The 26,927-nt window shown below is 36.0% G+C and overlaps 1 protein-coding gene across 1 annotated transcript in view; it reads left to right on the top strand.

The window, feature by feature from the left end:
- The window catches only part of LOC140341213 (B-cell receptor CD22-like), a 46,689-nt gene that overhangs the window by 13,681 nt on the left and 6,081 nt on the right, over nucleotides 1-26,927 (top strand). Inside the window, exons 9-21 of the mRNA XM_072426779.1 lie at nucleotides 958-1,046; nucleotides 1,628-1,737; nucleotides 2,566-2,922; nucleotides 3,175-3,438; nucleotides 5,387-5,428; nucleotides 5,945-6,187; nucleotides 7,690-7,731; nucleotides 9,219-9,341; nucleotides 10,588-10,646; nucleotides 14,019-14,038; nucleotides 19,051-19,079; nucleotides 20,774-21,121; nucleotides 25,566-25,826. Coding sequence (XP_072282880.1) covers nucleotides 958-1,046; nucleotides 1,628-1,737; nucleotides 2,566-2,922; nucleotides 3,175-3,438; nucleotides 5,387-5,428; nucleotides 5,945-6,187; nucleotides 7,690-7,731; nucleotides 9,219-9,341; nucleotides 10,588-10,646; nucleotides 14,019-14,038; nucleotides 19,051-19,079; nucleotides 20,774-21,121; nucleotides 25,566-25,826 — 1,987 coding nt within the window. The remainder of the gene's footprint in view (nucleotides 1-957; nucleotides 1,047-1,627; nucleotides 1,738-2,565; nucleotides 2,923-3,174; nucleotides 3,439-5,386; nucleotides 5,429-5,944; nucleotides 6,188-7,689; nucleotides 7,732-9,218; nucleotides 9,342-10,587; nucleotides 10,647-14,018; nucleotides 14,039-19,050; nucleotides 19,080-20,773; nucleotides 21,122-25,565; nucleotides 25,827-26,927) is intronic.

The following is a 26,927-nucleotide window of genomic DNA, read 5'->3' as shown; positions in this document are numbered from 1 at the left end:
TTCTGGGGGGATGCCAATAAGTGCATTTTTTGGGGGGATAGGGGAGAAATCCCGCACAAACACAGGGTGAACATACAAACCACTTACAGATGATCTGGTTTAAATTCAAACTTTTGCCGTAGCACTGAAAAGGTGAGCGTTCTAGCCACTAAGCCAAATGTGCGCCATAGGGGAGCATGAAAAGACAGATAGGTGTAAGGTTTAATAATAAAAAATACTTAACTGTGGAAATAAATTGCAAGAGGCCAAGGAGTCCCATCCAATCAATAATATACTATTGTTGTTGAGATATCGGTAATAATCGATAATAATAAATAAAGTATACCCAACAATGATATCAAAATATTGTACAATAAAAGAACATGTATACCAGTCCTTGTCCCTGAAGGAGCTTGCGTCTTCAGCTCCAGATATCCTCCTTCCACAGTTCTCATCACTGAGCACATTTCTGAGTGATTGTCTGAAATGGACCAATACCTATTTTTCTGTTATTGTCCTGCTCCCGTGAAAACTTGAAACTTTAGAATAAAAGCCAGGTGAGCTACATTTGTTCCAAGAAATGGAGTACTCATTTTTTATTGGCCAGTAAGAGTTCTCTCAATTTGCGAGAGCTGCTCCTGGTCAATGCTTATATTCATGGGTGGAGACTTTTCAAAATAATTTTAAGGCCTGTTGTTGATGGGCTTTTCTCTTAATAAAGTTGGAGATCAAATATGACAGTTAATTAATTCTGCGTGGTCCCAAAAGTGTTTCAATTTGATGCTATGGGCACAAGTCATATTTTTTTCATCCAAATGAAACAGCATTATACATAACAGGTACATTAAAGTTAGTTTGCATTTTGGTAAATATGTGATGAAACATTTTCATAATCATGTAACAATGTTATTTCCTGTAAAGGAAATTACAAAAAATAGTTGAGAAGCTGATATGATGAAGTAATACTGGCTTTGCCAGATACAGGGCGAGATATACGATCACAGATATTCTGTATCACAGTTGGATTTACCATACAGGATATCAACCTTCCATCAATACCAAGCCAGGTACTGCCATACAATACACACAGTTATATTAGGGGTTAATGAAAGAGTATTGACTGAGCAAACAGCAAGTGAATTAACTCCTTGCAAAGAATATTTCACTTAGCTTAGCAAGTGATATGAAACTTTATTAAAGTTTAGCTAATATGTGATAGCATATTTTTTGCAATTTAATTGTTCACCATTTTCTCTGAGCTATAAAGGTTTTTTTGCTTTGGTAAAAGAACAGTGTCTTTCTTTTAGGAAATCAAACCAAATAGACCAGATTTATTAAAGCTCTCAAAGACTGGAGAAGATAGACTATCATGTGAGAAATGGGGTAATACAGCAAACCAGGAATGCATCTGGTCCTGGACTGAAAATATCTGCAAACTAACCAGGTTTGTTGAATCACCCAGGTTCTCCCAATATAGTCTCTTCAAACTTGGCGAGCTTTAATAAATCAGATCCAATGTGTCTGGTTTCTGTTCCATTGTAATGTGTTGATAACCCATCTGAAACACCACATGTTGAAGTTAGTATTATAGCTAAATGCAATGAAAATTGATTTTAGGACTATTTGTTAAAATTTTGTCAATACTCAGATATCATAAAATCCACACGATGTCAACACGACATGTCAAGATGAAGCTTCATGAAGCTTTTAGGATGGGGTTTCTTCTCTGGATATTCATCCTTCTTTTGCTTTGGAAAGGTAAGTCTAACCGCCATGGGCAAGGGCAAAATATAACTGAACCCTAATGTGTCTATTTATACATTTTTCTAGCCAAGATTTAACAAACTTTTGCCCAAAAATGTTCAAGTTTTGCTCATTAGATGTTTGCCCTGATGTTTTCCCATGGGTCATGCATTAGTCTAGTAAAATGTGTAAATTTTTAGAAAAAATCTGGGTAATTCTTGGGTGAAACAATTTGTAAATAGACATCAAAGCTATGCATAAGGTTCAAGGTGATAACTAAGGATTTAAATGGTTAGTCGTTAATGGATAATGGTTAGTTGTAAATAGTTAACTGGCCATTTTCAATTGACTTAGCATTTTAAGTACATTGATTATACATTATTGGGGCATTAGGCATTGGGCATAATTTAGGGTGGTCTGCAAACAATACAGCAATATGATATTAGGTACATATCATAAAAACGCTTTATTAGTTCTATTTCATGAAAACACAGCCTATACATTTCCAAAAATACATATTTTTCCCAATATTATGGCATACTGCAGATTATTCCAACTACCTACGCGTTTCGCATTTGGAATTATCAGAAGAAACATCACTTTATTAAATATCTTTAAAGCTTAAAACTGATCCTCTCTCCTTGTAAACATCTTTAAACACCACAAGTTCATTATTCATGCTTTTTGGTGAAACAAGTGGAATTGGTGGAATTGAAGGACCCCTCACAATATTTCTCACAATATAGGACATAATTTCCCCAATCTTTAAAGTTTTTGTGGTTTGAATTGGAGGATTTGTTTGAAATCATTTTTGCCCTGAATGTGCCGATGTTATCTTTACAGGTGTAAAGAGTCAGTCTTCTGCTGGTAATACTATACAAGTACAAAAATCTGCCACAGTCCAGGAAGGTCTGTGCATCACCATACCATGTACTTTTACTGCTAACAAAAAAAGAACTTTCACAAATGCCACAGGATTTTGGATCACAAGTAAAATGGTTATTGCAGCCTCCAGCAACCCATTACAAACTGGCAAAAAAACAAACTTCCTTATAATAGGAGATCCAAATAATGGCAACTGCACTTTAATCATAACAAGCGCCAGGAAAGAAGATCTTGGAACCTATTTTTTTAGATTTATGGAGCCTTCAGTAAGACAAGTCGACTATATAAACTCTTCTGTAACTTTACAGGTAACAGGTATGTTCACCGAATTTATGTATTTCTCCTACAATGGATTCACAATTAAATTACAACCTATTTGACTCATGCTTTCCTTTTTATGGATTTTTTGTCAATTGTAAAATAACATTAAACAGGAATAAAATATAAATAAATAGGGAAACCATGCACAAATGTATTCTTGTGTACTGTTTTTTTTTTACTTTCTTTTAATTAATGAATTATTTAATTATTTTCTGTTTTATTTTCTATATCCAACAACCCCGAAAGACCTCAATGAAAAACCTAAGCTCATAGTGCCAAGTCAGCTGATCGCAGGGCAAAGTGCAACCTTGACGTGTGTGCCACCTGGAAACTGTCCTGGGAAACCTCCTGCCATACAATGGAAAAAGAGTAATGTAGGTGGGACATGGAATACTCTAGCCAAGTTCTCATTTACCCCAACTCAGGATGACCATCGAAAATCTATTACCTGTGAGGTGACCATGTTACCTGAAAAGAAAATTACTGCACAACGTGTCCTCAACATAGACTGTAGGTATTGACTTCTATATTGAACATATGGTCACATTATTTGCCATGTTGTTTTGAGGTACATACATTTTTAGGGCGTTGAGCTTTTTTGAAGACCAGTCATTTACTTGAATTGAATAGGACTGTATGCAAAGTCCACAAAGTACAATGCATTCAATATTTTTAAATTTTGCCATCGGGTCACAGGACTTTATTAAAGAATACAGGTAGTCCCCGGGGTTACATACGAGATAGAGACTGTAGGTTTGTTCTTAAGTTGAATTTGTATGTAAGTTGGAGCAGGTGCATTATTTTAAAAAAATCCAATTAGGACAGATGTCTAAACATATTATTAGGCACCGAGGTGTCAGTTACTGTAAAAAATTTTCACTGTGAGTTAATCACAAACAAAGCAAGAAAAACTTTATGGAGCCTAGACATTCATTAACTTCAGGAGCAAGCTGTGCTTTGATATGCAAAAAGAAACAACTTCAGAATTTGTCTTGGTCAATAAAGAGTTGCAAGAGGTTGCAGAAAGAGCTCAGCCCCCTAAGATCATCCACAACCTCAGCTGTGTTTAGCAAAAGATTTCTTCTGCAAGTCATGCAAATTGCCCCTCTCCCCCATCCGGCCTCTGTCCTGCACACAAGCAAGCAGGAAAGCCCCGTTCGTATCTAGAAATCGTCCCTATGGGGGACTACCTGTACTACTTGACAGTATTTAAACTGATCAAAAGTCTGGCAGTGAAATATGTTTCAGCCTTATTTTATCCCTGTGACTTTTATTACTGCTTATTGTTTTCATGTTATCATAATGGGGGTTCTCCAGCAAGCTTAGGTAAGGTTTAACTTTGTGTCTTCATATTCATTGGTTATTCTGCACTTTAAGGGCAGCGTGGTAAATTTGGTTGGGGTTCTATCAAAAATAGAAATGTGTAGACTGGTGAACATTATCTAAATACAGTGGCCATTCACTGAACATTGAAGATGGTTGGCTTTATTCATTCTGGGCCAAATGACCAATGTTTGGATTGATTTTGACACAGACTTGAACCTTAACACCAACACTAATAATCATTTTAAAAAAACATCAGAGGCTTACATCTATGTTTTGGGAATCCGAAAATGATTGGGTGGCCTTCTGTGCTAACATGCAAGCTGATAGAGGAGGTGTAGTAATATGTGAAATTCATATTGCAAAATGTGCTCTGCCTTCCCTTGAGGGCTAGAATTAAACCCTCTGACCTCTTTTATGAAATATAAGGGAATCATTAGCACAGTACAGTAGGCAAGTAAATGGCACCATTGAGTTTTAACAACAGGATTCAATAAAATGTAGATATCTGTTATGCTGGTTTCCTGCAACCCAACTGCTTTATTTAGAATACTCATTAAGAGTGAACTTTAAAGGGCCCTTCTATTGGTAAAATTTAGTCCAAAAAGACAGGAAAGGACTAGTCATATGTATTGCTTGTAGTCTCTCCTTGTAGATAATATTTTCCCATTACTAATTTATGTCTTTTTATTGAGGAAGCCATCTTGATTGGGAAGAGCTTTTTATTCTTCCTTCTTCTTTCTTCTGTGTCAAAGCTGTCTTACTCTTGATTTAAAAGGACCACAACTCAAGAAAACAAAAAGTTACCTGAAGGTAGAGCTAACTAACAAAAAAATAAAGCCCTGGTGGCTTATTGTTTTAGCCACACACAGAGCCAACAAGTGCAGACAATGTAACTGCATATGTATAGGAGTTACATCAATAATGGCCATCCAGTGGTCAAAGAGGACGGCCATCTTACTGCAAGTCCACCATTAAGCCGATGGTGAAGATGACATCTTTTGAGTATGTAGCTATGACAGGCCATCCAGCAACGAGATTCTCTTTAATTCAAATCTTCAGGGCCAACTGTAATAATGTACTATATTGAGCTGAGGCAATATTGTAACTTCCTTACCATATTATTTTATCATAGATCCCCCCGCAAACATGGAGATCACAGTTTATTCAACTACTGGTATGTTACATGTATTTTTTGTGTGTTGTTAAAAAAATGCTATGAATTACCAAGAGTAGCATCCAATAAGTTATGAAAATATGTTAAATAAATCGAAAGGTAAATGAAATTTTAGTTGGGAAATTTTTGTAGTTTTTTTTTAATCCAGCTGTAATTTGTGCTAGCTTTTTGTTCCTGGTGATATTGGGGTAATTTTTTGCTGTTTATCTAAAAACGTGAATTATTACTCTGCAAGAGATCATTTCCCCAGCTTAATTAGAAGAAGCTCTGTTGACTTCAACCATCTAATCATGTGCAAGAAAAAAACATGTTTTTGTCAAAATTCCTTGCACGTAATTAGATGTCCATTGCAAGTAGGCTATGACCCCATTCACTAAGCTGATATATCCTTTGCAATGTGTGATGATACTCCTTGGTAAGTGAACAGACCGATATCTTTTAGAAAATTACTCCCACTGTCTTTATACTGCTTTTTATTATAAATGTATGTTTTATTTTGTTATTTTGTTATATTAGGAAGAAACATTCATTTGAATGATTCTATAATTATTAACGAAAAGGAGGTTTTGATTTTAAACTGCTCAGTGGAGGCCAATCCACCAGCTCGTTTTATCTGGAAGAAGCAAAATGATATGCAGCCAGTTATTGCTCTCGCTGAACAGATGTTTTGGTCTGTTGTGAACATAACAGAGGCTAATAATTACACATGTTCTGCAATAAATAAATATGGGACCCGTGAAGCCACCTTGGAAATTAAAGGTAAAGAAGGTATTGTTTATGAAGTGGGTGCTAGCTTGGGGGTTTGGCTTTTAAACATTCTAGTAAACAGGCCTTGAAGTACTTTATAAAACCAAGATCTGGGACAAGCATGCAGTGAATAAATAGGAAAATCTATTTGCATCTATTTATGATTCTCCATGATTGAGCCCATCTTGGGGTATGAGGGTGGTAGAGTAGGAGATCCCAGATGAGAGCTTTGTGGTGTAGGTCCTAAATCATATAGCTTTTACAACGTAAGATTTGTTTTGTATGCGTTTGGTTTTTCTCTAGTTTGTATGTCATAAATACAAAAATTGTTGAAAATGTGTCGGATTTCTTTTTTTCTAAAGCAACTGAGTGGCTCACATAGGATTGAAACCAAAGAATCAACATGAAAAACAACTAGCAGCCAGCTTTGAGGTTGCCGGTTAGTTAGCTTCCTTAAAATGAGTGTTCAGCAATTGGCAATCATCCTAAACTTCCATGACTAAGTTCCTTTTAGTTTCCGGTATAACAACTTACTTTATTATAATACACGGTAGTGCCCCCAGGTGTTGAAAATTCTTCAACTACCCAGAGTTCCTAAACCAAATGCAGAAGGATTAATTCAAGTTGAGATTTGATCAAGATTTGGATCATTTAGATCAACAATCTATCCAGTGGAGTAGTAAAGAACATCTTTGTATTATTATTCAGTTAATTTTGGCAATTTTGGAAGCTTAAACCCATTTTACCCCAACGAGAGCACAGCTAGCATTTCAAGCTCCAGGAACTTATTGAGTTGGGTGAAAAATAGGAACTCTCTGGGAACCATGTTTGAACTGTGGTGTGTGGTGAATACTCCTTATTCTTTTTAACTATGTCAGTCACCTTGTACTTGCTCTAGTGAAAGAGAACTGGAAATTGACTCTAAAGTTTTACATTGGTAGAGGTTTTCTACTAAATCCCAAGGAGACATTTGATTTTTTCCCACCAATGGTGATAGAAAGATAGATATACAGTTCCTTACCTTTCCTTTATTTATTTTGGCCTGGAGGATCTGATGACTTTAAACGATATAGCTGATAGGCTATCCCACGAAATGTTCATCTTGATTCAATTCGACTTGTTCATTCTTGAATAGAATATGTTGGTTCATGATATGGAGAAGACTAGCCCAGGCTGGCACATGTAGTATGATGGAACTTTTAAGTCTTGTATTCTAACAGTGTTGTTGGACATGGATCACGCTTTTTTATGAGGCTCCATGGAGCCTCAGCTCAGTGTATATGCTATGAAAAAATATATTTAAAAATAAATACATCAGTCAACACAAGAAAACCCATTGTCATAATTTTGACATTTGTTCATTGAAGGCATGTTGTGTTAAATTTCTGAAGAATCTAACCACAAAAATCTTAAATTCAGCTCTCTTAAAAAATTAGTTGCAATGCTGTGATTTTCTTTTTTTATCTTAATTTATTTTTACTTCTATAATGTTTTATATTGTTTCCTTTACATAGGTATTCCACAGAGACCAGAAGATATAATTCCTTTATCATGTGGTATGTTTAATATTATTAATGTATGAGGGTAATGTTTGTTATTATTAATATTATTATGATATAATTAAATCCCATAATTGTATGCAAAATTGAAGAGATTATTTAAAAAATAGAAGGTATTTGCATTTTAAAAATGTTGACATCTTCTCTTCTTCTAAATTGGCCTGATACTGTTCTTGCATTTTATATAAATGATCATCATTTTTTTTCATAATTACTCAAAGATAAAGGACATTTATTCTTGAAGAAAATTTCAAATGATGTAGAATTGTATGTTTTCTAATTAAGAGATAGTGGCCACACCTAATCAGGTCTAATAGTTTTGTAGAACCCCCTATACATGTTGTCCATTTTGCCTATACTTATTGCAATAAACTGAATTTTAATACCAAATAATGAAAAATTGTTGACTTAAGAGCCAATAAGTAAATACAAGTTACTGTTTTACCAGTCCTGGATGAACATTTTATGTAATTCCCGAGCAATTGTAGAGAAATGACTAAATTCCCAAAGACAGGTTGTGTCAAGGTCCATGTGAACATTGGCTATGATCTTCTTTGTTAAGGTACCCAATGTACAGATATCCTATTGGCTGGTGGTTGTCTCGAGTGTAACAAGCTCTTAGCCACTGATAGCCAATTAAAAACAGCAGATGTAAGCCAAATGTTGAGGTATCTTACCACATTTACATCAAACATGGGATTATTTAGTTCAATCAAACCAAATAAATGTAAGATATTTAGGTCTGTTTTGGGTCAATGCAAAATTGGGATTTGGGAAATAAGAAAAATAAACAGCATCCCAGACGAAGTTCCCTGGGGCTTTCCAAGGACTTTCCATTGGACAGCGTTTTTCAACCAGGGTTCCGTGGAACCCTTGGGTTTCTTTAGAGGGTGATAGGAGTTTCTTGAGCAAAGAGCAATTTGTGATTCTCAGCTCAATATAACTGACATCAATTATCTTTTTGGCTATCTGTAAGGGTAACATTCTTTCCACTGGCTACCAATGTATGAGGAATTCTTTCTAATGACCACCACACCAATATACTGTAAGATGCAGATATAGTGGTATAGATATAAGGTATAGATAAACAGGGGTTAACTGAAGAACTCAAAGTTATTTCAAAGAGTTGCCCATGTTAAAAAGGATGAGTACCACTGCCTTAGGCAGAAGGGGAGGTAACCACCCAGAACAATGCCTTCTAGTTTTTTAAAAGTTAGGTCTAACCCACTGAAAACTTACCAAGGGTGGTTGGCCAACTAATGAAGCTAGCATGATTCTCTTTATACACCCCTGCAACATGGTTCTAGGGCCTCTTTAATAGTCTGACTTCCAAGGTATACAGATCTATGCTGGGTGCAAGACAAAATATTAAAACAACATTAATACAAAACACAGCAAGGTTGTTAGAGAACACATCTCTACATATCCTTTTTATGTATCACTATGCATTTATGTGTATATCTTTTTTTATCTATTTCTTGTAGAATGCAGTTCTATGAGTTATGCAGTGATTGTTGTGATGGTGTCCGGGAACGTCATTGCTTTGATCCTAATTGCTTTGGGACTCTATTGCTTTATTAAGAGACGCAAGAAGAAGAATCCAATAAGTATGAGCATATATATTTTACCCCTGCTTTTTTCTTTAGCTAGAAAACATATTAAATAAATGAAATTGTGTTTGGTTCTCACAACTACTGCAAAAATTTAACCTATGTTCAATATAGTGTTATAGTGTTTGCTATTGGCATTGTCCTATTTCAGATTTGTAACCTGTAACATTGGGTCTGACTTATGACAGCTCCCAAAGGCTGGAGAAGAATGACCATTATGGGAGAAACTGGGGGACCCATCAAACCTAGAACGGATGATTTTAGGAAAACCATTCCATATTTTAGGAAAACCATTCCATCTGTAATCAGATTTATTGCTATCCAAGATTTTGGTCATCTTGGTCAGCTCTCAAATAATAACTGTATATGCCTAACAGTATCTTATCGAAACTGTATTACCAGAGTATTTCCTCTAAATGAGACAGCTGAGCTTTGTAATTCTTCAAAAACGAACACTGATTAAAGAAGTTTGTCTGGAACTTACACAAGCTTGCAGAACTGGTCCTTTTGTAGTTTCATTTTAAAAGTTTATCATACACAGGAGAGAGGTCAATGTTAGCAGAACATTTCAGTAATCAATCCAACTTTTGTTCTTAATGGTACAACAGACATCAATAATCAGTAGGTAGCATAAGACCTCAAAGTCCTTACTATAAGATGTTTGTCACAAACATAAAGGATTCTATGGGATGCTTCTTTAAAGTCTGCAGCTTTCAGCCTTATTCTAAACAAGCCACCAAGACCTTCAGGGACAAGTGCTCTGATCTCTAACTCTACCATCATACTATTGTTTCAGGACGATCCCTGTAGCTCACAGTTCTCCAACATTTAAACGCTTGATGGTTACCCATCCAAAAAAGGACCTTAAGCCAGGCAATACCTAAACCAGAGCCAACCATCCAACCAGGTCCAACCATCCAACCAGGTCCAACCATCACTCGCGGAGAACCATCACGAACTAGAATCCCAATCCTGACACCTGTAACACCTAATGTGACCCATTGAACACCTACACCTTCCTTTTTTCCTTCCCTCCTACATTTTCTTCTTCTATCCTTCTCCTTTATTTTAGGTGAACTGTTTTTTCTATTTTTCATATGAATGATAAAAAACAATTAATTAGTTAATTAATTACACCAATTTAAGTAATGTTTGCTGCTTTATTCCCTACAAGTAATTACAGAAATTATTTGCAAATTAGCTTAAGAAGGTTTTACATAATTCTGTTTTAATATTTTTCTAGGAAGCACAAGCCATGTTTATGAATTTGAAGATCTAAAAAAAAATGAATCTGTATATCAGGTATGATCACATGCGCATGAATACAAGTCACATCTAATATCTAATCTGTTTTTAGGTGTTATATCTAGTTCTGCTTTTTATAAAGTGAACCTGTTCGTTGTCCATGCCTAAAAAAACAAAAGGTTTTTTCAAAATTTTGCCCCCACCACCCCACACTTACCTTCCCTTTGCTCCATTGAAGTTTCTTTTAGCTGACAATATCAATGAAACGTAGCCATGGGTAAGTTCCAAGGTGTGGCTCTCTCTTTTCTCCCATGTGGCAGTGATGGGTATTGGAGCACTATAGCCAAGTGGCCTATTGAGAGAAGAAGAGTAAGTCATGTGCTGGAACACAACTAGAAATTGGAACTCCTATTTCATTTTAGTAAAAATGAAATTATACTACAATATCATACAGATCTGAATACCTAATTTTATTTTGCTTTGATTTTAAGGATCTCAAAAGACCGACAAATTCCATCTACCACACTATCAAGTGACCATAATCAAGAATCACAGTATTCCCTCGATTTGCAATGAAAAAAACTTAAATAACAAAAAAAAAAGAAACTCCAATCCCTCTGCTGAAGTGCTGCAAACTATACTCTGCTGAAAGTCAACAGTTTTCCTTCATTTATAATATTATCATTTTAGAAGCTGTCCAGTTTGTAGAAACTAAAAAGTACCAAAATAAAAACATTTAAAGAAATAGAAAATTCTACTATTTTTTGTTGGCATTGTGAATGTGAACATTGGTTTAAAGGTAACATAAACCTTACACAGTAAATAGAATGTTGTGCATAATTTTCATTGAATAATATCCTGAATTGTACTGACATGTATAATACTCCAGTATAAACCAAACTAAATATCTGAAACAATGCAAAAAAAACATCAAAATGCTATAAGAAAAAGTACCTGGGTTTATATCTGGGTCACACCAATAGATGGCAATGTGTTCTCATGTAAGCTGTGCACCAAGCTCCTGTCATCAGTGACAACAGAAGTTTGTTACACATGTTACATGAGGACTCCTCTACATGGCACCATCTACTGGTAGCCAACAATATTGCAAAAAATATTCTTTAACCCCCTAACCGCTAAGCCCGTAATTTCTCGCACTAAATATTTTTGCTCTTTTGGTTAAGCCCGTATTTTTTCGCCTACACTAAAATCCCCACTTACCTGGTCCCGCTGTGCTAATCCAGCGTCGGTTCCGTGTTCCAGCGTCGGGTCCATGTTCCAGCGTCGTCCTCCAGCGTCGGGTGTCCCTCTCCTTAAAAGAAAAAGCCGGCCGGCTTAGAGGAGAAAGCCAGCTGGCTTTCTTTTCTAAGCCAGCCGGCTTCCTCTCCCTCCTCTCCCTGTCCCTGTCCCTATCCCTGTGCCTGTCACTGTCCAGCGTCGATCGCTGGACAAAAAAAAAAAAAAAAATACTCAGCTTCTCCCTCCGCTCCTCCGGACACGTCCTTCCTCTTCTGTGTTCAGCCGGCGAGTGCAGAGACGATCACCGGGGTTTCCCAGTGACGTTGCTGCGTGCGTCGGCGCGGGAGGGAGGCGGGGAGGCAAATTCAAAATTTTGCATTGAGTTCCTTTGTATTGAACTCAATACAAAAAAGCTGTATTGAGTTCAATACAAAGAAATCCTTATATAATATATATAATTGTATTATATATATATTATATAAGCTACTGTACATTACATTTTACACTTTTTTTTTTTTTTAACTTTTTTTAGTTTTTTTTAAAGATTTTTTTTTTTATGTTTTTTTTATGTTTTATAAAAAAAAAATTTAATTATTAAATTTATAAAATTTTGGACATATTTTGGTGAGTTATGCGGTAATTCGGTGAATTAGAGTCTACAATCCAAAATAAATTTCCATGCAAAAAATGTAACACTTTTTGCATGGAAGTTTGGAAAGAATTAGAATACCCGGCATTTGCGTACGCGTCCCTCGGCGATTCCTGATGATGCGCGTGCGTGCGCCCGTCGATGAGGGTCGTAGTGGAAAATTCAAATTTTTTGTATTGGATTTAATACAAAGTCCTGTATCCAATCCAATACAAAATAATAGAAAATATATTTATGTGGTTTTGTCTATAGGTATGTGACGGACACTAGGGAGGTGTTTTAGAAAAATATATTACTATACAGTATACCGAATTATCGCATTTTCAGTATTTTTCATTTATTTATGTGTTCTTGTTTAAGCTGATTTTTGTGTTTTTCCTTTAATTTTATTAAAAGTTTTTTTTTTTTTTTACATGATTGTGTGTTTCAAACATTTTTTATATTCATGATATCTACTAGAACCCTATTCGGACATATTTCTGTAAGTTACAGGTCTACAATTTAAAAAAAAAAAATTTCATGAAAACCTGTGACGCTTTTGGAACAGAAATCTAGAAATCAGTGTAACGCTCAGGTGGTTAAGAGCAAGTGAAACATCATTATTATTATTATTATTAAACAGGATTTATATAGCGCCAACATCATACTTTATTCTGGGGGAACAAGATATACAAACTATGTCTAGGTAATTTTAACTTCTTTCCTCTTTGAAATAAATGTTTTTCAAAACACCCCACTATGAATATATTTATGTACACTATTTGGCATTTCTATTTTAAATGGCTGTTTGTTTCAACATGTCTTGCCCAGAATAATGACTAAATAGTAGGGTCTGCGTTCAGTATAAACACTTGAGCAAATATCAGTGTAAGGTATGCCTACAGTTTTAATTGTGTCTTAGAGCAGACTTTTGAGAAAATTAGTTTTTTTAGTTTAGATAAGTGTTTCTCTGACCTTTTAACATGGGGAACCCATGCTATATTTACTATATCCACGGCTGACAGCACATTCGTGTGGTGGTCAGTAGGAAGAGTGCCCCCTACATTGCTGGCAAGTAGGAATAATGTCACCTTTAAAGATAGACAAAAAGATTGTTGGTGTCACTTAACTTGACCTGAGAGGCACAAATTGATCATTGACCAATGAACCCCTAGCAATGTCTGCTGGAACCCTAGTTAAGAAACACTGGCTTAGATTGTATAAACCAATAGTAAAATGTTTACACTTTAAAAAAAATACAGCAGCTGCTGAATTAAATAAAAAGGTAATAATACCAGTTAAAAAATAATTATGAAATTATTTTGCAATTGTAGAAGCAAATGCAGAAGTAGGATCAGTTTCCCATAAAGTGCAAGTATGTAAATCCATCAATAGCATTCCATTGCATCCTTATCACTTGGTCCTCCCCCAGGTTCAATGTATTAAGACATGTTGTAGTGATGTAACTCTTGCACATGCTTAAGGGAGTTACTTTGCCATGTCTGCTGATATGCATTTCAGAAAAAAAGTGGTAACTGTTTTTTGACAACTTGTTTTGGCAGAAAAGCCAGCCTGAGAACACGTATGAGAAAGCAACTTCCCCTTTATGTATGAGACTGTTGTTGACAAATGAAAGTAATATCTCAAAGATTTAAAATATAAGGAAATAAGAAAAGAGAACTAAAGGAAATGTGACTATAAAAGCAAATGACTAAGCAATGAAGTCTTACAGAAAAAGATTAACACTTGGAGACCAAGAACTGCACACAGAGGTTGGTCTACGATCTTTTTATACCTACCAAGGGATACAATTACTAATTAGGATCAAATCAGCAACATCTGGTTTGGAAATCATAACTTTGAGTTCCAGGTATGAAAAAACAAAATCTTTTGATTTATTTCTAACTTTCTAAGAAGTTTGAGCAGGGTTGATAGGCTTTAGACCTTGTGAATAATTATATATCTAGAAAAATGTATAGGAAGTCTATGCTTGATCAACTTCAATCAGCCAAGAAAGAAGAGTGTTCCTCTTGGGAAAGCTTCAGGAGCCTTTGGCTTGGTGGACAAACTTCAGAAATTTGATCTATTCTTGAGGTTCGGGGAATTAAACAGATATTGATAACATAGAATAGGTCCAAAAAGAAGGGCTGATGGATAAAACATATCAGTTGAGACTATTACAACTTATGCATCTTGAGGAAAGAAGATAAAGGGAGAGGGGTTTAAATCTTTAAATATTTGTAATAGGTGTAAAGAATGTTCAAGAAGGCAATATTTCTAAAATAAAGCTAAGAATATTCACACAGACTGTACCCTCAAACAAGAGGAACGTTTAAAACTAACCATAGAAAGTATTATTTGATACTTCTGAAATCGCTAATTGTCTGCCTTATGACTTAAGTCACTTTGTGAAATAACTAATACTCCCCCTTATGATTCGGGCCACTTTTTGAGATCACTAATGGTCCCACTTTATCACTTTGGTCACTTTTTGAAATCACCAATGGTCCTCTCCACATGACTCAAGTCAATTTTGAAATCACTAATGGTCCCCCTTATAACTCGGGTCTCTTTCTAAAATCACTAGTGGTCCCCCCTTTTGTTATAGGTCGCTTTCTGAAATCACTAAAGGTCCCCCCTTATGACTCAGGTCATGTTCTGAAATCACTAATGCCCCCCTTATATCTTGGGTCACTTTCTAAAATCACCAATGGTCCCCTTTATGACTTTAGTCACCTTCTGAAATCACTTATACTCCCCCCATGATATGGTTCAATTTCTGAAATTCTAATGGTCCCCCTTATGACTTGGGTATTTTTTTTAAATCCATATACTTCTACTTATGACTCAGGTCACTTTCCCAAATCATTAGTAGTCCCCCTATGATTCAGGTCACTTCCTGACATCACTTATTCTCCCCCTCATGACATGGGTCAATTTCTAAACTCATTACTGGTCCTCCCTTACGACTTGGCTTGGATCACTTTCTGAAATCACTAATACTCTAACTTTATGACTCGGGTAATTTATGAAATCACTACTGGTCACCTCTTATGACTCGGATCATTTGCTGAAATCATTAATGAACCCCCTTAAGTCTTGGGTCACCTTTTGTTATGACTGGGGTCACTTTGTCAAATCATTAATGGTCCTACTATGATTCGGGTCACTTTCTGAAAACACTTATGATGCCCTTTATGACTTGGGTCACTTTCTGAAATCACAAATAATTCCCCCTTATTACATGGGTAACTTAATGAATTCACCAATAGTCCCAACTTATAACTCGAGTCATTTTTTGAAATCCATATACTGCCATTTTTGACTCGGGTCACCATTGACATCATTGATGGTCCCCCTTATGACACGGGTCACGTTTTAAACTCATTACAGGTCCTCCTTATGACTTGGACAACTTTCTGAAATTACTAATACTCTCCTTTTATGACTCAGGTAATTTATGAAATCACTACTGGTCTCCCTTATAACTGGCATCACTTTCTGAAATCACTAATAGCCCTCCTTATGTCTTGTGTCACTTTTTAAAATCACAAATAATGCCCCCCTTATGACATGGGTCACTTTCTGAAATCATTAAATCTTTTAAATCCTGGACTATATCCATTCCAGATTTTTTGGATCACCCAGCTTCACTGAAGAAAGTGTATTCTCTCCAGCCTTGGACTATAACTCAGGTAATTCTATGAATTACTATTGGCTCCTCTTATGTCTTAGGTCAGTTTCTGAAATCACTCGCCCCTTTTTACATGGCTCACTTTCTGAAATCATGAAAAATTCCCCCCCCCCAATGACATGAATCACTTTTGGAAATTAATAATGATTCGGGTAACATTCTGAAATCACTAATGGTCCCCCTATCATTCTCACTTTGTGAAATCACTAATGGCCCCCCTTATGACTCAGGTCATTTTCTAATATCTCTAATACTCTCCCCTTAGGAGGTAATTTTATGAAATCACTATTGGCCATCCTTATATTTATATATAAATATGTCTTAGGTCAGTTTCTGAAATCACTTAATACTCCCCCCTAAATACATGGCTCATTTTCTGAAATTACAAATAACCCCCCCCTTATGACATGTGTCACTTTCTGAAATCAATAATGGTCCACCCTTATGATTCGGGTAACATTTGCAAATCAATAATGGTCCCCCATGATTCGGGTCACTTTCTGAAATTACTTATGGTCTCCCTTATGACTCGGGTTACTTTCTAGAATCTCTAATACGCCTCTTATGATTCAGTTAATTTTATGAAATCACTATTGGCCCCCCTTATGTCTTAGGTCACTTTCTGAAATCACTAATACTCCTCTCTTAATGCATGGCTTACTTTCTGAAATCACAAATAACCCCCTATTATGACATTGGTCACTTTCTGAAATTGCTAATACTCCCCCCTTCTGAAATGGGCCATATTCTGAAATCACCACTGGTCTGCCCCTGTAATTCGTGTAACTTTCTGAAATCACGAATAATCCCACTTTATGACATGGGTAACTTTCTAAAATCACTAATGGTCCCCACTTATAATTTGAATAATTCTCAGAAATCCAAATACTCCCCCTTATGACATGGGTCACTTTCTGACATCACTAATACTCCCCCCTTTTGAAACCGGTAAATGACCCTATACGAGAACATTTAGACAGTCAATGGGAGATCATAAAAGACACAAACATGCGTGATGATAAATGTGGCAAGGTGAAGGTTGAAAACCTTGTTCAGGTTAGTACTCCTTAAGCCTTAAATAGGATTTCGGTATATTTCTATACTGATGTACATAAATAATTCGTAAATGTTTTGGTACTCAACGCGGATTGGTGTTTCATTCATGCTTCAAGATTGTAAGGATGTATAAGAGAGGCACAGGCCTTCCATTGCAATTTTAGAAACAGGTCTTGTAAGCTGAAATGAATAGGATCACAAAGATTGATGAGCACTGAGAGAACAGCCAAACGGCCACGTTTGGCTGTGCTCTCAATGCTCATCCTCTTTAAGGCTTAAGGAGCACTAACCTGAACAAGGTTTTCAACCTTCACCTTCCCACATTTATCATCACGCATGTTTGTGTCTTTTAAGATCTCCCATTAACCGTAAAGTATTTAAAAAAGATATCCCTGAGGAAGCCTAATGGTGGGGAAATGCGACGGATTTTTGCACAAACTATACGGTTGGGACTTTTGCGGTTCTAAACACATTTTTTTGTTTGATGACATAGAGCTACTCTGTCTAGTATATAATACCTAGGAAGTGTTAACCGGACCAAGATAAAATACCTGATTCCGTTATGTAAATGTTTTTCTTTGATACTATGTAACAAATACACATATATATTATTTCATACAATCCCTGAGCCGTGAACCTCATTCTTTTTCTTCTTTTATACATTATAAATGATTGCTTAATGAGGTGACTCCACATTTAAAGTTATTAGTGAAGAGAGGGAAACACCCTTAATGAACTTAGACATGATTATATATAATTATAAATGTATAAATATATTTGTATATATATATATATATCTATATATATATTTTTATATATATATATGTATGTATACATATATATAATTATATATATATATATTATTATAATAGCACTTATAATTAGCCCTTATTTAAAATTAACTCATTATATCAAATTTACTCCAAGGATTTGATGGACCAAGTTCAATATAAATCCCTATGTCTTGCTTATTCTACAGTGACTATACTAATATAAAATGTATAGAATGGCCATAAGAAACACCTAACATAAGTAACATCTAACAGTACTTTTTTTTCCATTTTACACTATTTCTGCAATTTTTTTTCTTTGCAGCAGTAACTGTTTCAGCTTAGTATAAAGCTTGCTTTTGTTTGTAATGTACTGTTACCATCACTCTGTTCCTGTTTTGTGAAAAGTGAGTGTGAATTTCCGTCAGGGCCCCAAAAAACATGTTATAGTTAGTCCTTGTTGGGTCATAATTTGCAGATGCTTACTTTAACATTGTCAGATAAACAAGTTGTATATCTTGTGATGTTTTTTGCTGCACAATATATTTTCCGATATATATATATATATATATATTTTCCAAGGAAGTTACATAATGTATCACAAACAAAAGTGAAATGATGGTCGTATTGTCTAATATTATTGGCTATCGACTACTGTATGTGTGACTATAAAGAAATTATTGAGAAACTGATATGAAGAAATATTGACTTTGACAGTCATATAATTGCCAGGGCTATTCCAGTGTTTGCCATACATAAGATTTGTGACTACTAGAAGACAGTATTTGGCACAGGCTAGGTAGGTGTGACACACATAGGTATATTGTCTCTGTTTTTGTTACATTGCAATGCCCTGGCAATCCATCCAAAACTCTGCATATTGACGTGAGTATGGTAGCATACAGAAAAGATAATGCTTATTAAAGCAGTTTATTGCGAAATATACTTTAAATATTCTGATTTACATATTCTATGAATATGATGTCAATTTACAGGTCATGTGAAAACTACTTGGTACCAGCACAGTGTCAAGATATAGCTGTATAAAGGCCATATGATGGGGTTACTACTCAGATTATTCACCATTTTCCTTCTTTGGAAAGGTAGGTCAAGCTGCCATCAGCAAGGACAAATTATATCTGAACACAAATGAGAATATTTATAAAGGTTAAGACCCAAGTGTCACCCAACTTTTATCGAACATTTACTTATATTGCACATTGGATCCAAATGGTAAAAATATATTCATAATTTATATGGTATTCTTATCCAATTCAGTATGTGTAAATTTTGTGTACAAGTTGGATTTGTAGGTAGGTAAACCCCCAATCCATTTTGGATTGAGTTCTCTATAAAGGGATTATACAATATTCACTTATGAACATTTAGTTCAAATCATTAAACCTTCAGCTTCTCTGCTGAACTGATATTACTCCAATTTAATGGCACACTGTGACCTTCTTGCAATGTCAATTTGAAGCTGCAGCAAGTTAGTTAGAGCACACTTCATATCCTGGCTGGGGCACATCCATCATCATCTACCCCCTCCCACTATTGGCCTATCTATCCCTAGTCTTCCTTTCACTCGATTTCAGTTCTATAAATCATGAAAGCTTAGCATTGGGTGTGGGCATTCCTTGCATATACAGAAGGTCTGTGAAAGGAAGCGCCTCCAGACTGACAACCACCAATATAGATGTTTTTATATAATTAGTGTCTTCTTTAAAAGCCAGCACATTGCTTCCATCAGGGCAGAGGTATCTGGAGAGGAGTACATAGGCAGGGATCCGTGATGATTTCAATGTAGCACCCTACCAACCTCCCTGCCAACTATGATCTACCTGCATTGCCTAGAGAAGTAAAAAGACAAAGTGATATCACTGGGACTAAAGTAATAAAAATGATAGGGGGAGGAAGAAAATAGGAAAGTAAGATCAATCAATCTAATATAAAGCAGACATATTTCAGCATGCTGTGGTCTCTTTGTAAAGTTCTAGCACCCCTCCTGCTGAATCAGAAGTAGAGGTGTCCCAGAGAAACTTATACTTCCAAACTGCCCCTGTCTGAGCAAATGAAAAAAGATATATTTTCCTGGAAAAATGAAATTCAACAAAAAAACAAACAGAGATTCATTTTTTTCGGGGGTAAAACATGTAAAATTGGTGTTGAGGAACATCACAATTTGGGATGAGCGAGCGAAATTTTAAAATTCAATCTTGCCGAGAATTGGGCCATTCTCGCTTACTGAACATGTAAACGAGAACGGCCTGTGTAAATTTGGCCGTTGAGATCGAATTTTTTGGGACCTGCAAGAGCAATCAGGGGAGCAGAGATTGCTCTTGCAGCCCTGTAGTATGTGTTCTTGGATAGCGATTCTCTATATATTCCCTATCCAAGAACACAGAAGTACTGAGGCTGTGCTCATCATGAATAGATGCAGCCTTGGGAATCCACCTGTACACGCTCCATGGGCATTAGAGGTTAAATGAGGGCTTTCCCTCATTTAACCTCTAGTCCCCGGGGATCGCACACAGGAGGACTCCCACGGCTGCATTTATGAATGCAGCCGCGGTACTCCTCCTGTAATGACTTCCTCGATCTTCCAATGGGTCAGCAAAAAATTTGCCGAAATTTCACGGACCCATCGGAAGTTCGAGGAAATTTTTGCGACAATGTCAGAGGCATTCTCACTCTCCCTAATCACAATAATTCTAGATCCAAGGGACCTCGTTTTTCTAATCTTAATAATTGATTTTGGGTAATTTCTTTTTTAAATTGATATTCAATTATTTTACAGGAGTGAATTGTCAGTCTGGCAATACTATCCAAGTACAAAAATCTGCCACGGTCCAGGAAGGTCTATGCATGACCATACCATGTACCTTTACAGCCAACGATAAAAAAACATTCACAAATGCCACAGGATTTTGGATTACAGATAATATGGTTACTGTGGCTTCTACCAATCCATCAGAAACTGCCAAAAATCCAAACTTCATTATAACAGGAGACCCAAATGATGGCAACTGCACGCTGACAATAACGAGTGCCAGGAAAGAAAACTCCGGAAGTTATTTTTTTAGATTTACAGAGCCTCAGAGCCAAGTTGACTATGCCGACTCTTCTGTAACACTACTGGTGACAGGTATGTTTACTGAATATAATAAACATATGTTTTTCTTTGATGAAGGATTCACAACTGCACTTTACATATGCAACTCTGGCTTGGTTTGGGACTTTTTTTTTATTAATAACATAAAATAACAATAATGTATACAAAAAAGGAAAAAAAAAGAACAAATACAATCGTGTGTAGAGCCTATATAAGTCTTTTGAATTCCTATTTCAGGAAAGGTTTGGGGAAGCAGGGTAAATATTTTTGTTCAATATTTCATGAATACAATATAAAGTTCAATTTGTCATATTCAAAAAAGCACTCTTGTATGATGGGAGTGTTTTTCATCCAGGAGCTCAATCTAAGACCAGACGCGTTTCGCCCTTCGGCTTTTCTAGAGGATAGTGAGATATGTACAGTAACTGAAATGTTGTTCCAGCAATCCCCACAAGGCTTTTATAGGAATGTGTTTCAAGAGAACTCCCTTACAATAATTTCTAAACCTGGTCACAAGTAAAGGAGCTTTTCCTGTACTGCCCAACACTTTATTATTTCTAATTCATAGGGGTTGGCCATATATTTAGTGTAATCTTTATAATAGTTGGAACATCAATGTTTGGATCTAATTTATGTGTACATACAGTTTTTTTTTAATAAAGCAGCAGATCTGCCAAGCGCCAAACAATATCTGGTGGTCAATATATTTTTAAAAGCACATGGATGTGGAGGTTGAAGGTCTGGTGGAAAATGCTCCACCAGGTGAATGTCAATTTGAATGCTTTGTAAATAGACTCCCAGAAAAAGTTAAATAGTCAAAAAATACAAAAAGAATAAATAAGTAATTGTCCATAGAATGAAGAAAAGTAATTGAATAAATAAGTAGCATCCTATACAGTGAGGGAAAGTAGAGTCAAGTAAGACAATATTGAGCAATTTAGGTTCTAAATAATGTTTTTACTTTCGGTATACACCGCACCCACAGTCCCTATCACAATTATGCAGCTACAACCACTGACACTATTTTACAAATACAGGGGGAACATTAAGTTGTATAACTAAAAGAACAATAATATATATATATTAAGGACTAATTGGACAATAGCTCTACAAGACTAATAGGCTAACTACTGATATATTCTAAAGTGCATGCATAGTTAAAACATTTGCCTAAATGTTACTAGAGTAGGGAAGGGTTAGAGCAACTGGCAGGGAGGGATGAGATTCAGGTTTGATTCATTTCAGCTTGAACATATACAACTTCTGCTTTATGTTTACTATTTCTATGGAAATTTGGGTGAATAAACTTGCTTGCAAAGAAAACATCATACGGGAGCTGCTTGTCATTTATGTTAAGGATAGAGCTCATGGACTCCATCCCTTAGAATATCCCTTGGAGCATTTGATTCAGCTCCAATTAAATTCAATACAAACCGTCAACCCAAACATCAGCAACATTGAAGAAGCAACCAAACCCAGGCATGTTTGCTCATCTTCAGGTTTTCTATGCTTGGGAGAATAATAGATTGCAATAAATACACTCAATATATTACTTCTATAAACCAGCTAGGTGTGGGAAACACAGTACTGAAGTAGGTCAGTACCATAGTAGGTTAGAAAAAGACATAAGCCCATCAAGTTCAACCACTAGGGAAATAAACATATCCCAGATATAAAACCCTATAAGACATAGTTGGTCCAGAGGAAGGCAAAAAAAAAAACACCTGGTACAATTTGCTTCAACAGGGACAAAAAATTTCTTCCTGATTCCATGAGGCAATTGGATGTTCCCTGAATCAACAGTCAATGTTATTTTTACTTTAAAGCCTTAATACCCAGCTATATTCTGTGCTTCTAGAAATCATCCAGCATTTTCCTAAAGTGATCTTTAAAACTTGCTGAAACTATTTCCCGAAGGAGCCGATTCCACATTTTCACAGACCGTACAGTGAAGAATCCCTTCCTTATCCGAAGCTTAAACTTATTTTCCTCCAGACGATGTTCTTTGTAATGATCTCAAAGTGAATAATGGGGAAGAGATTTCGCTATATGAACCATTTATATATTTATACAGGGTGATCATATCCCCTCTTATACCTCTCTTCTCAAGGGGGAATAGATTCAGTTCAGCTAATCTCTCCTCATAGCTGAGCTCCCCCATTCCTTTTATTAGTTTAGTTGCCCTTCTCTGCACTCTCTCCAATACCACAATGTCCTTTTTGTGAACTGGTGCCCAAAACTGCACTGCATATTCCAGATGTGGTCTGACCAATGCTTTGTACAGGGGCAAGATTATGTCTCCTTCTCTGAAGTCTATTCCTCTTTTAATACAAGAAAGTACTTTACTAGCTTTAGATATTGCAGCTTGGCGTTCTATGCTGTTATTAAGTCTATGATCTTCCAGAACCCCCAGATCCTTTTCCTTTTCTAACTCCCCCAAATGTATTCCCGCTAGACAGTATGACGCATGCATGTTGTTAGCTCCCAAGTACAGAACTTTCCATTTATCTATATTAACCCCCCAGCCGTAATCCCGAGTGTGACTCGGGGTGGCTTTTACATGCAAAATGCAGTAATCCCAAATCACACTCGGGGTAACTTTAGAAGCCCCCCTTACCTTTGCCCCGCGCTCCAGCGGCGATTGGATGGTCCCGCTGTGATGCCAGGGCGCAGGACCATCGGGGGGCCTGGCCGAGCGGGAAATTTAAAAGCAGATTACTGAGCAATGTAATCTGCTTTTAAATGGTTTTTACAGTACAAAAACACCAAACAACATGAAATAAAAATAAAAGTACTTTTTTAATTTAAACTTTTATTTCAAGATTACTTTGCTGTTTATTATTTCATTTTTTTTTTAAATTCTTATTTATAATTATGTATTATTTTATAATTTATGATTATAATATAATAAATAAATATAATTATCATACGCGGGAGTTAATTCCAAGAATTACAGGCCCACAATATAAACAAAAATGTCTATGCAAAAAAATAGGATCACTTTTTGCATAAAAAAACTGACAGAATTAGAATGCAAGGGGGGTTTAAATGTCATTTGCCACTTGGCTGTCAAACAGTACTCCAGGTATGCTTGTACATTATAAACATCCTGTATGGACAAAATTTCATTACATGGTTTGGTGTCATCGGCAAACACAGAAATGGTACTTTTAATCCCAAACTCTATATCATTTATAAAGATGTTAAACAGTAAATATCCCAACACTGAACCCCGGGGTACACCACTAATAACCTTAGACCATTCAGAGTATGAATCAATAATAACTCCCTGGATGCGATCTTTAAGCCAGTTTTCTATTAATTTACAGATTGACTTTTCTAAACATATCGAGCCTAACTTGCATAATAACCATCTGTGGGGTACAGTGTCAAATGCTTTAGCAAAGTCCAAGTACACTATATCAACTGCTATTCCACTGTCTACCTGTTCACTTACTTCCCCATAAAAAGAGAGTAAATTTGTTTGACAACTTCTGTCTTTCTTGAAGCCATACTGACTTTCACTTATAATATAATTTTCCAGCAGAAACTCCTCTATGTGGTTCTTTATCAAACTCTTTAGGACCTTTCCTACTATGGACATTAAACTAACGGGTCTGTAGTTACCTGGTAATGACTTTGTCCCCTTTTTGAAGATAGGAACCACATTGGCCTTACACCAATCCATCGGTACCTTGCCATTGACTAAAGAGTCTCTAGAAATAAGAAATACATTTATAAATAATCAATTAAATAAATAAATGTATTTTTCGTCCCCTGGTAACCATTGTCACCAAGATAGAATGTCATGGGAAATTGTACAATTTTACTATAATAATAGTAATGATAGTAATAGCCGATGTCAGACACCACAGATCTCACGTAACACTTACCTGCCCTAATTTTCAAAGGCCCTAGAAAAACACCCAATTCCCTAGGACTTTTCTGACAACTAAGACCTCCATCAGTCATTGGATACATTGCTTGTTGTTCCCTGAGGAAGCAAAGAACGGCAAAACGTGTCAGAATAGGGAATGTTTTTATTGTATCGCATGGACGTATAATTTGTCTTTACCACCATTAAGCAGGAAGCATACTTTTACATTATCAATGTTACAGGTGAACTCTGTATAGATACAGTTTTCTGATCCTACTTTTTAATGTAGGAGCTTATTAATCAGCAAACTTATTTGTATAGCAAAAAAAAAAAAAATATTTTGTGGATTTTTTGCTCATTATGAAAATGGGTTGAAACTCTTCTTTTGCTTCTTGTTTGTACTAAAATCTTTTAGCTGTTATCAGAACAAGAGGTAGGGAATGTCTTTAAGTTGAGAGATGCCTGTTGCAGTGACATGTAAGAGATGAATTGAGATGAGTGTTTTTCTCACCTAACCTTCCACATCCAGAACAGAAAGTGGGAAGATTTGGTTGATTGATGCTGTCTTCTTTTATTTTGTATATTAAACAACTCCCACAGACCTCACAGAGAAGCCAAAGATCACGGTGTCAAGTCAACTGATTGAAGACCAAATTGTAATCTTGGGGTGTGTACCACCTGGAAACTGTGCTGAGAAACCTACAATACAATGGAGAAAAAGTAATGTAGATGGGATATGGAAGAAGTCATCTAAGTTTTTCTTTAAACCAACCAAAGATGACCATCAAAACTCTGTTACCTGTGAGGTGACCATGTTTCCTGGGAAGACAATTACTGCACAGCATGTCCTCAATGTTGACTGTATGTATTGACTCCTGTGTTCTACTAATAGTCATATTATTTGTCATTACTAATAGTCATATTATTTGTCATTCTGTTTGAGTTTTTTAATGCAATTTGTGGTTGTGCCATCCAGGTTTTATGACTTTGAACCCATAGAATGTAATCATTGTTTAGCATTTGTTGTCTAACTTCCTACAGGGAAGCTTTCTTAATGAGGGATAGTTTTTTTTTTTTTTTTTTTTTTTTTGCATTAAATATTGCATTATAGTTGATGATTTTGTAGAGAGATTACAACAGAGGTTGTTTACTTTCAGACTCTCTCTCTCTAATAGAAACCTTGTATGGGGCCAACACCCTGATGCAGTTCCCCTAAACACAGGCTTATATGACAGCATATTCTAAACATAATTGTTAAGATATTGTGATGAAATATCTAACTGAAAATTATCCCACTCAGTCCCAATCCCCATTTCATCCCTGTGACTATATCACTAGTTACTTTTCATGGTGTCATGAAGGGGGTTTTACAGCAAGCCCAGCCCAGTTGCAACTTATGATCACCACTCAGTTCTTGAACAACATCTTACTACTTTCAGCAATCAAGTCATATCCACTGGTTCTTCTTCACTGCATGGGCAGTCGATCGGTTTGTTAGAGCTAGGGTCAGGAGCTCTGTCTTAATACGAAATATGTACAGATTTAGACCAGTGAGTAACCTTGAAATGTCTTCATGCTGGTATGCACAAGTGGTCCTGGTGGCTCTGGTAGTCTGGCAATCATTAAAGGTATGAGGCGTTAAAAACAAGGTTGGAGGCGATAGTGCTGATCCAAATGACAGCCAAAAATATAGTAAAACGCTACTTTAGATTTCATCTACAGAAGCAATGAGATGTTGAGATTGTCCTCATAGATGAACATCTATGTGTCATAGTAATTTGCAGAAACCAGCAATGTCACCTAAAGGACCTCTATTAAGCAATAATAGTAAATCATTAGCACAGTACAATAGTCAAGCAGCTGTGTTTCAACAAAATGTTGGTATGTTCTTCTGGGTTTTGCTGGTTTTTCTGCAACCCAATTGTTTTAATTATAGTACATTTTAAACAAACTGGAATTTTG

Source organism: Pyxicephalus adspersus, chromosome 11, assembly GCF_032062135.1.
Source record: "Pyxicephalus adspersus chromosome 11, UCB_Pads_2.0, whole genome shotgun sequence".
Taxonomy (NCBI): Eukaryota; Metazoa; Chordata; class Amphibia; order Anura; family Pyxicephalidae; genus Pyxicephalus; species Pyxicephalus adspersus.
Note: the sequence above shows the minus strand (reverse complement) of the source record. Positions and strands in the feature narration are given on the sequence as shown.